We start from the raw sequence: 11,631 nt of genomic DNA on the forward strand, positions 1-11,631 counted from the left end.
AAAAATTATTAATTATTAATGAACATTTATTGGATCTTATTTGATAAATTACTCCTCGTGTCTTATTTATTTATAAAGCAAAAAGGTAGAAATTAGTATTAGTCATATTTATAGAATATTTCATTGTTTTTTATATTTATATTTATTTTTTTTCCTATATTAAATATTAAAAAAATTATTAAAAATGTTTTTCCCCTCTTGTTAGATATAGATTTAAAAATTTATTAAATTTTAAGATAAAGTTAATAATATTAAAATTTCATTATTTTCAATTAATATGTTAAAAATAATTTATAAATAATATTGGAAAGAGTAGCTAAAAGTTTAACTAATTCAAATTTAATTAATTTATACTATTAACTTCAGAACGTATGTTAAAAAAACAAATTTTATAAAATTTACGGATTCTTCATTTCAAATCATCAGTTCCCGTTGATAAATCAAAGGGTAATAACCAACAACCATTCAGTAATTCAGAATTAAAATATTATATTAAATTCGTGAATTTGTCACGACGTGCGTTTTTAATAACTGGTTCATTATAAACGTTACGCAGCAAATTCTTGCATTACAAGGGACAATTATCTTTCAAACGACTACAGGTCATTTTAACAAGTAGAAACCTCATAATTAAACTTGAATTTATAAACGTGAGACATTCTTTTAATTAATAAATTAGTCTTTTAAGATTTGCTTTCATTTTAAATTTGTATGACAGTAATATATTTTCTACACATTTTTTAAATCTCTCATTTTTCTCTGAACCTTAGTCAACGCTAAGCGGTTAAGTGGTTATAAATGTAGTAATTGAATTTTCTTATATCTTTACAATTGAGATACTTTAGTGACATACACTGAGAATATTAATTGGATAGTTAAAAAAATTAGGAATCTAACTCAAATAATGATCAATAAATGAAATTAAAAACATATTAAAAATAATTTATAAATAGAATTGGTGGGAATTCTTATCTTGATAACACACTCCCTTACATCAAGAGATAAAAGAAGAAACTCGAGATAAAAAAAATTAATATAACTTATAAATAGTAGAGAAAAAAAAAATCATTCTCAAAGGCATGATATTTGTGAGGACAAGGACAAGGAAGCTGAGAGGAAATAGCTCATAAGATGAGTGGTGTGTAATTCATGGTCAGGCTTTACTTGGCGGGAAGTGGTCTCACAGGATCACGGTCCAATAACCGGAAAAGAAAGAAAAAAGTACTCTTAACAATTACTGAATACGACTCATCTGGAAGGAAGCTACGAGGAGATTCCTCGTAATTTGATGAGTTCTCATGCTCATGCCAATTTTGCCCTCCATGTCAGAATTTCTTTCTTTAAACATTTTTTTTTATCCCTAACCTAATTCCTTTTTACACCTATGAGCTGTAAAAAAAGAGGTTTTTATAGTGACAGGATGGGGAAGAGGGTGTCTCCATTTCTCTCCCATCACCTTTGAATCAAATATTTAATGGTTCAGTTTGAGACTTTAATAAAATTATTATTTTATTTTATAAAAAGGTGTATAAATAAATTTAAATTATTAAAGTTTAATCTAAATCATTTAAAGCTATAATATTTTACTTATATATTTTATATAAAATTAAAATAACAATTTTTTTAAAATTAAATCTAAACCATTGAAAAGGTTTAATCCAAAGGTGATGGGAGGAAAATGGAGTGAAATGAAGGGAAGAGAAATGGAGACACCCTCTTTCCAACGAGATGGGAGATTCGTTTATGCATACACACAAACATGTCAATCCCATATTTAAAATCCCAAACCTTTTCCAGTGTTCCCGCTAGAACATCTAGTCAATGATTTTGTAAGGATCTTGTTAATTCATAACATATAAGTATATCCAACTTATTCCTGCAAGATCAAAATATAAACATTGATAACTAATTTACCGTTTTAAAAAAACATGTTAACTGAAGTTTTATTTTTTTAAAAAATTATATTTTTTAAATTTTATCTCATTAAATACTCTATATAAGTATTAATAATGATAATTAAAATCTTAGCGCATCATTTTTTTCAGAAAAGAATGATAAATGGATTAGAAGCAAGGTACGTAAAACCGGACCGGTCATTAAACCGGTCATGGCACTGGGTCACGGGTTAGTGGTTCAATCAGGGTTGAACCGGGGGTTGAACCGGTGGCAAACCGGTCATGATTAAAATAATACAATTTAAATAAAAAGACATTAATTATAAAAACATTCAACCAAATCCAACCACTCAAAAGTCTAACAATAATAAAATACTATATTTTTGGACTTAGCATGCTCTATCTCTAATTTTTTATTTTTTGACTTTAATTTTACTTTTTTTTGTTATTTTTTTCCGAACTCAGAGCTGTGAAAAATTAAAAATGAAAAAAAAATCAAAAACGACGTCGTTTTGGGGTAAAAGTCTGAAAAAATATTAACCCGGTTAACCCAGTCAACCCACCGGGTTATCCGGGTTATACCGGGTTGAACCCGGGTTGACCGGGTTACACCGGTTCACTCCCTCACCGGGTTAAGTGCAAACCCAGACCGGACAGGGGACCGGTTCACCGGTTTCCGGGTTGACCCGGCCGGTCCGGTCCGGTTTTCAATACCATGATTAGAAGTATAGTTGAAAAAAATAATTATATAAAAGTAATTTAATGTCCTTTATTTTGAACTAAACAAGGCTTATAAAAGATACCCTATATTGTGGTTCGAAACAAGTATGTACTACATTGGTCCCTATTATATGATGCCTTTCAAAAAATATTTTTCGGTACTTGATATAGGGTATTTTATGGAATATTCATTATATTTTTTAATATTATTTTTATTTAAATTCATTAATTATACGAAAAAACGTAATGTAAATTTTAAAAAAATTATTTAGAGATAGTATTGAAAGTTTATTATATTTTTATATAGAATTTATGACTTAACCATCCTTTCTTAATTTTAGCTCCAAAGAGGTAGTTAGACTGCCTTTTATTAATAGAGATAGGAATGAGTAACCTTTAATCGAGTGGAGTTTAAAACGCTTGGGTTTTTCATACAAAAAGATTGATAATAGGAAACTTAAGAATAGAAACAAAATTCATACCCCACTTGAGAATTTATGGCCTGTTTGGTAACAAAAAATTAGAAAGAGAGAAATGAAAGTGAAAGTGAAATAATTAATTTTGTCTGTTTGATAGGTTGGAAGCTAGTTCTCAATGAAAGTCAGTTCCATCAAATTCGATAAAAGGGATCATTTTCATCCATCAACCCAAGGAATTGAGTTCTGTTTCCATTTCAAACCCCTTTATATCCCTACCCTCTCTTTCCCTCTTCCATGTTCTTGCTAGCTGGTCACTGACTCTCTCCCAGTCATAGTGGCAGTGCTCTGCTAGCAATGACAATGATGGTCCTTCGTCGGCAATGATGGCAACGGTCCTCGGATTGGGCACAGCAACGCTTGCTCTAATTTCTCAAACAGCATCTCCACCTAATTTGAATTGATGCTCGAAGGTTTGGCTCTCATTTCTTCATGTGTGGAGTTGGGATCACTTTAATAATGGATTGAATATTAGTTGAATTGAAGGTGATGCCTTGGATTGACTATTGGTTGCAAAAGATTTTTCATGGATTAGGTTAATGTCTGCTAGGTTGCTTCTTTTCCCAACTCCAAACCAAACCCATCAAACCTAAACACATAGCTTATTCAATGTCTGCCTATCTTCTTCTTCAGACTCAGATCCATCATTTCCAACACCACACCCATCTCACTTTAGATACAATTTGAGAGTGCTTGATAGAGAAATGGAAGGGCCGGAGCTTCATGTGTGTTGGATTTGGATGTTCAATGGTTTTTTCTTTAAATTTTTAGGGATATTTTAGTCTTTTCAAAATATAAATACAATATTAAATAAAAATTTATTTCAATTCATTTACATGTATGTTTCATTTCTATTGTTATTTATTTATTTATTTATTTATTTTTTCCGTGGGCCATTATATTCAGTACAGTGAAACTGGATAAAGATGTTCAAATTTAATAAAAAATATGCTCCCATATAGGACTTGGATAAGAATGAGCACGATTTGTCATGACTTTGGTGTGGGACTGTGTGATTCCGTATATAGTCTTAATCTGCCTCCGACTAGTAAGAATCATGACAAAGCAAGTGATGACTCCAACATCAATGACAAGGAAGCGTTCAAGAACGTACATTATGATGACGTAATAATTAATTTAGCCACTTTTCAATCCAAATGGTAGTACGTAGCTAAGTTAACTTTCTTATCCATCCATGTTATGAAGACAACATTGATAAAAATCAGGAAATGAGAATGAGAAATAACGGAAAAACTTGTAAATTAATTAAATATACTCCGATCCCTCTTATCATTATTATAAATTACTTATAACTAATTCACATGAATTAAGAAAAATTAGTCACATCATTAAATTAAAATTTAAAATTACCTGAAAATTGCTTTGATTTCCTTTTTTACTTCAAGAATACCATAAATTTAAAAAAATAAATAATTTTTATCTCCTCATTAGAAATTGGAAAGAAGGCCAAATTTGTAACAAATTCATTAATGTTGCGCAAACTTTTGTAAAATGAATTTAAGGCCTGTTTGATTTCTGTTTTTAAATAGTATTTTTTATTTTTAAAAAATAAAAATAAAAAAATTTATTTAAATAAGTGTTTTAAGTTTAGTTCTCATTTTTTTATTTTAAAAACGAAAAAATGAAAACACCTTAATTTTTTATTTTACTTTTCTTGATTTAAAAAACATAGATCATTTAAAAATTTGGTTAGCTCAATTAATTTATGTCATAAATTACCAGCATTAGTTGCTTGCAAACCAGCATTAGTCGCTTTCAACTATTACTATCAATTTATTTATTTTAATTCTAAACCTGTTATTAAATTAAAATTACCAAATATATTTTCATTTTTTTTTGTTTTAAAAATAATTTTAAAAAATGTACTATAAAATAGTTTTACAAAACAAAAAAGGAAACAGAAACCAAACATACCTTTATATTCCTAATCATTAAATACTTCTGAAAAACAACTTATATATACGACTGAAGAAAATAAAACCAAGAAATGCGAGTGAAAGTAATTACGAAGCAAACAATTGATCCATAGTGCAAAGCAGCTTTTTTTTTTTTTTTTTAAATCTCATTTCTTAACTTGTAATCTATACAAAACTGGCAAGCATTTACGGTAAGTAAATAAAGATAAATATATTTCAACGGAAGAATCTTGAAGGAAGGAAAAAAAAACAACTCTAGAATCTTTTTTCTTTTTTTAATATTTCATTTTAAGTACTCAATAATGTTTTTACAATAACACAACTGACTTCTCCAAAAATAATTGTCCTTCGTAAAATATATGGGGCCTTTGGGCCCAGGCCCCATATCTCTTCTAAGCTATTGGACCTATTGGCTCATTTTACTCGGCCCATCTCTTCTCTAGTTCTCTGTGTGTCCTTTCATTCTCATTTTAGAGTACGAACAACAAAACATAAAGTCATAAACATTTCACCTGTTTGGTTTCACTAGTCTAGAAAATTGAATCAGTTTATCTTTAAGTTTTCAGTTTGAATCTTAAAACATATAATCATATTAAATAAATATATCAAAAGTATCATTGAGATAACTATGAAACCACTATTATTAATAATAATCCTATACGTTAAGGTTTCGGATTAGTCTTTGAATTCTCTCCGCAAATACAAGAGACCTAAGTAAAAATAATATTTAAGGAAAAAAAAGATGAAAATAGCCTCGTTGAGAGGAAAGGAAACATAATTGAAAGGAAGAACTTGACTAATTATATATAGTTGTCAATATACGAATGCATGAATTGTTGTAAGAAGACCACCATTTGGCCCGTCAAATTTTCAAACTTGTTAATTATCCAATTATAGCTTGTTAATTATTTATGATTACTTGTCAATAATCTTGAGTTAAGAATTTCCAAAAGGAATGAGAAGAAACAAACAGAAGGACTCATTTCCTCTCATGACTATAATTAAATTTCGGTTTTTAAACTTTCAATAATCGACGCATTCTTTTTCTCTCAACAGGGTTATTTTCGTCTTTTTCTCCCTTAAATTTTATTTTCATTTAGGCCTCTTGAGTGTGAAGGGAGAATTCAAAATCTTACGACCTTTTTTGGCTAACAATAAACTCAAAGGATTGTTGAGAGATTGTCCCTTGCTATTATTCCCAGCAAGTCACTGAGTTAATGACAATAGCATGCCGTTGAATTTGGAAAGCTTTTATCCCCTGCCCAGTGTTTGGTTGGTGGGGAAAGGATCGGAGATTTCTGAAAAATTCAATTTCTAAATGCTTTAATTTCGTATGTTGACTGCGAAACCACATGTGGAAATGGAATATACATTCGACCCCGAAAGAGGCCTTTTGAGGTCTTCAACAAATGGTCTTCAGATCCAACAATTCTGATAAAAGAATTAAAAGCATACACGTGTGAAAACTGAACGTCCCTCTATGTCCATAGTCTGCAAGTTAATTATTAATCTATAAGAGAACCCAACTCATTCCAGCTCTAATTAATAGTTGTTGAGTTAGAAGGACAAAGAAAAAAACATATCAGTTTGCTCATATATTCAGGATAAGCCTGTGCATCATTTTCATGACTTGGGTGGGTGGGGCTTTTATTTATTTATTTATTTTTTGGTTTTGGGTAAAGAATGACCAAGTTCAATTACTAAATAACTATCCTCGTTGACTCAGAAACTGCATGGAATCCATCAATAAGTAATGGGTTTTCTGATAAAAAAATTACAAGCATACAATGTGAAAAATAAACCTCCCGCGATCGTCGTTAATTAATCTGCAAGTTGAGGCACTAATCTATGATTATTATCCCAAGATGAAACGACTTACGAGCGAGGAAGACAAAAAAAGAACTGTTGACTGTTGACTATCGATCGCTCATGGTTTAGAACTTGTTTGCTCTTTCTTGTTTTAGAGTCTAGGCATGGCAGAGCTGGTTGGGGGTGCTATCGTAGGAACGGCGTTTGCAGAATTATGGAATGTGGTGAAGGAAGCCAAGGATCGTATTAAAGGCTTCGAAGAGACATTGCATGACCTGAATGATACACTCCTAGATCTAGCTTCCATGGTGAAAGGTATCAAACAAGTAAACATAAAGCTGAAGCGAAGGGATCAGCGTGAAGTAGAACGCTTACAATCAATCATGAAGAAAGGCGCGGACCTGGTTTTCAAGTGCGATCGCTTAGGAAAATGGGACTTCATCAACAAGTTTATTTACCAGAAGAAGCTGACAGAGCTGGACAACAAGATCACCAGGTTCATCACTAAACATATCCAGTTAGGCACATTTCTTGAGGTCAACCTTCTACATGAGAAAGTCAACCATCTTGCTGATCAGATTCAAACCCTAACATCTGCAACTACTACGACTCGATGTGTTAGAGCTTCCACTACAAGTTCATTCGAAGACTTCATTGATCCCTTGGATGATGACGAAGATGATGATTTCAGAGTACCAAGATGTCGCAGAGCTGCCCTGGCCTTAGCTTTTTTAGTTCTGAGACTTCGCATACCTGCACTTATTTTGTTGGCCTTTCTCCTTATAGTTATCGGGGTCGGAACAGTGAAAGTCGTTTTTGTCACAGCGTTTCTACTTATAGTAATTACCAGAGCTGCAACAAAGAAGGCCATTTTTGCCACAGCTGCACTCGTTGGCGATGGTGTTTCGTCTGTGCTTGAAAATTATTCTGACAGTGGTGTGGTGATGGTCATAAACGACGTTGGTAGGCTCGAAACGACAATTGAACAACTGGAAGCTACTATGGAATCACTAGTTCCGGTGCTGGAGGAGATAGGATCATCAGATCTAAGTGAATCTGCAGAAAGCTTAAGAAGAATGATGGAAGAGGGTAAGAAGCTGGTTGTCGAGAGCTCCGCTTATATAGGATCGTGGAACATTCTTAAAAACAGCAAGTACCAGAAAAAGATGGTGGAATTGGACCACAAACTCTTGAAGTTCCAAAGCCTTCACCTGCAAACTCGCTTAACTAATCAGGTAATGATAATGTATAATTATTGGTCAATTTGTGTGGTCCAAAGGGCAGCTAAACTTTTCCAAAGTGTTCTTTCATCTCTTAGTACTCAATGTTGTATATACTTATAGTATGATTTAAGTCTCACCACAATTATAAACGAGCCTACCACTGAAAAAAAAATTGATCAAAAGGTCTTTAACTAACCCTATAATAAAATTAGATAGAGGAAGAAGGCTAAGAAGGATACTTAAGGAAGTTATAAAATGAAATTTCAAAAAGAATGGTTTATCTAATAGTTAGTTTTTTTATAGTGCAGAATGAAGTTGCGAAGAAATCAATGTAGTTTTGTAGCAAACGTTAAATTATTTTCTGAAAAATATGCGATTTATGATTCAATTAGATTAAATTTGGACACACTAATGCAATTACATAAATGTGAGTTACATGATATTAAATTTACAGGATCCGCATGGCCATGTGATGGAAGGGAGCTAGGCATATGGATACAAAAAATATGAATTCACACATCATCATGCTGAACAATTATAAGACTCTTCTCAGTTTTAAAACTACAATCGGCCCAATTTCAGGTTCATTTTATTGGATTGGGAAGCTCAGACAAAAAGCTAGCAACAACTTTCATGTTTTTATTTTTTTTAATATTACTATTAAATCATCATTATTGAAATTGGGCTCAAATTGTATGCACTTGCACTGTTGACCTGCTGGAGTAACCTTTGACTTCAATTATTGAGCATAATTGTTGTGTATTTGGAGCTAGCATTGCATTGAATATTTTGGTGTTCTGTGTTCGGCCATGTGTCGTTATTCTTTTTCCCCCAAGATTAGTTTAAAACCTACTTATTGGTACGTATTTGCCATTTCTTCTCTCTGACTGATCTTGACTTGATTGTTTGGTCGTTATAGTTGTGTTAGCTAGTGATGTGTAAATGTAGTGTAATGTATCCCTTGAAAGCCATGTCCAGTTAAATCTCATATCATATTATATTCATTCACATAGTCCAAATGAGAGATGAGATAGGATTTGAGGGGGTTTTTAAAACTTAATGCTCTATGATTATTTCAAAATAAAAAGTTAAGTACTCTATATTTGACTCTTGTTACATGATAATTGTTAAATATATACTTGATATATTTGATAGTTATTTCTAAAACCAACATCAAATAAATATTTATTTTTCATTAAAAAATCTATTTGATAGTCTTTTATATACTTACATATTTGATAGTATTATCAAATAACTGTCAAATATTCTCCATTGCTTCTACTTATTTGTCATTTTTAAAAAAATAAACAAGAAGTATGAGATAGTATATTTAATTGATTCTGTAATAGTGCAACTAGAAAAAACATACACATGAAAGCATAAAATTGAATGTTTAATTTGCAATTAATAAAATTTTATGGAACCGATGACTTGCTCTGTAAAAAAGATATATCGAATTTTTTTATCTTTTCAGCTCCCCGGCCACTTGTTCAAGTTTGGATCTGCCAATACTCACATTCACTTGATTTTGAATTATTTTAGATGGGGAGGGCCCACCTTAGTGGCTTGCTTGTCTTCCTAGGATTGTTCACGAGATAAGATGGGATCACACACCTTCATTCCGTGTCTCACCTTGAAAAATGATTGAGGGTCAAATTTTATCCTCATGTCTCGTCTCATACTATCTTGAAAATTGTCCCATCTCGATAATAGTTGAGACAGGATGATTAGATCAGGATGCCTTAGTAACTATCCTTACTCGCTTTAACCATCCTTGTATCTTTAAATGACTATTAATATTCAAATAACACAAAGAATCATACTTATATATATATATATATATATATATATAATTAATCAATTAAGTTTCAACACATAAATATATAAATATAAGGACATGAGACATCCCAATACAAGAGCTTATGTACATGTGCAAACTATTTAGTTAGAGTCTATTATTAACTCATTATAATAAACAAGATCAACCAAGCTCAAGCATAGAGTTGAAAAATAAACTCATTAGATTATTTGAATGGCAGTAATGTGGATTTGCATTTTTAATTCCTCAAATCAATATCAATAATTATGAAAAAAACATCTCACAACTTGAAATTAAATTAAGTAAAAATAAACAGAAAATATATACCAATATACAATAAAAATAATATAATAATTAACATATAATAAAAGAAATGTGTGTGTATATATATATCAAAGGATATCTCGAGTCCCCTCTCATTGCATAAATGTTTTTAAAGCTAGAACAAACCTTGTCTTGACATGATTGAGAAAGGTATGGGCCAACCAGCATAGGTACAACCCTAAACACCCCTACCTTCTATTATCACATAAGTTTGGCATACCCACGAAAACCTATTCTAAGCTCTTGTGTTTAATTTGAGCTCATTTTTTCTTTATTTGGTAATCCATTTCACTAACACAATACTCCTTTTGATTCTTTTCATAAGTCACTCTCCTTATAACTAACTCATCAAAATTAAAATGAGTTAGTTTAAATAATAAAATGTCTTTAGAATAATTTATTTTTCAATTTTACCCTAAATTTAAAAAAGAGTGATTTGATATGTGAGAAGATTTTTCTTGAAAATTAATATTTCATTTTTTAAGAATTTGCTGGAGAGTATTTTTAGAATTGTGTATTAAATGTTAGGAAAACAAGGAAAAAACTACTTATAAAAGAACCAAGAAACCTTTTGAAATGTGACTCATAAACAAAAAAAACAGGAGCAAGTACAATGTAATCCAACTAAAGAACAATTAGTTTTCAATAGTTCCAGTCTTAAGAATATTAAAAAATAAAACGTGAAAGTTTGAAGCTGTCTATTTAGCTTAGCTTCCCAATGCTTGTTGTTGAAACCGCCAATGGCACTTGAAACAACGGGACGATTGTAGTCCAGAAACTGATACGGGTCTAAATTGTTGAGCATATTGTACGATTCTGATTCATACGCTTTGGTTTCCATGTGCCTCCCTTCCATGATATGTGGATCCTGTATATGTCTGTAAACTCACTCACATAACTGCACCAGGCTGTCCAATTTCAATCTGATTTGGCCATAGTTAAATCACATATTTTCAAATTCTTTCATTCCCTAAGTTAAACCCATCAAAAATTGGAAAATGTGAATAAAATATGAATATACCAGAGTTAAAAACTCCATATTAATAAAAGTCAGAGACTCACACTCACTAATCCGACATGGAGAAGGTTTATTTTTTTTATTCTATAGTAAGTTTTTTTTTTTTTTGGATCTCAGCTCATCGTAATTTCATTATGCCACATAAAAAATTGACCCCTACCTTGGGAGACTTTGTGAATACCTCCTTCTTATATTCTAAACTTTCCAAGGTAGGTAAAATCATGGGGTGTTTTTAATTTCCTCCCTTGCACATGTTCAAAATGCACCTAAATCGATTTTCTTATTAACTATCCAAATAAGAAAAAGAGGAAAGAAGATGAAATTACATTGAATTTGTGGGTCTTTTCAACTTATATTCTCTTCTCTTATCCAATTATCTTGGATGAGGGACTTTTCTCTATGCCAAGTCA

General features: G+C 31.2%; 1 protein-coding gene across 1 annotated transcript; it reads left to right on the forward strand.

Moving 5' to 3' along the window:
- Nucleotides 1–6,998: 6,998 nt before the first annotated feature.
- LOC129299166 (uncharacterized) lies at nucleotides 6,999–8,822 on the forward strand. Its single transcript, XM_054937620.1, has 2 exons — nucleotides 6,999–8,072; nucleotides 8,515–8,822. Exons 1-2 carry the CDS (start codon nucleotides 7,002–7,004, stop codon nucleotides 8,545–8,547), a joined length of 1,104 nt encoding a protein of 367 aa, XP_054793595.1. The 5' UTR covers nucleotides 6,999–7,001; the 3' UTR covers nucleotides 8,548–8,822.
- Nucleotides 8,823–11,631: the final 2,809 nt, after the last annotated feature.

The sequence above is a fragment of the Prosopis cineraria genome, unplaced genomic scaffold (genome assembly GCF_029017545.1).
Source record: "Prosopis cineraria cultivar Desert tree isolate PC_DT_omini unplaced genomic scaffold, ASM2901754v1 PC1063, whole genome shotgun sequence".
NCBI classification, from domain to species: domain Eukaryota; kingdom Viridiplantae; phylum Streptophyta; class Magnoliopsida; order Fabales; family Fabaceae; genus Prosopis; species Prosopis cineraria.

Excerpts from the sequence above, each read along its gene's own strand:
- LOC129299166 (XM_054937620.1), top strand. The coding sequence starts at position 7,002 with ATGGCAGAGCTGGTTGGGGGTGCTATCGTAGGAACGGCGTTTGCAGAA. Across the intron at positions 8,073-8,514 it reads AAACTCGCTTAACTAATCAG|GATCCGCATGGCCATGTGAT; the intron begins GTAATGATAATG and ends TTAAATTTACAG.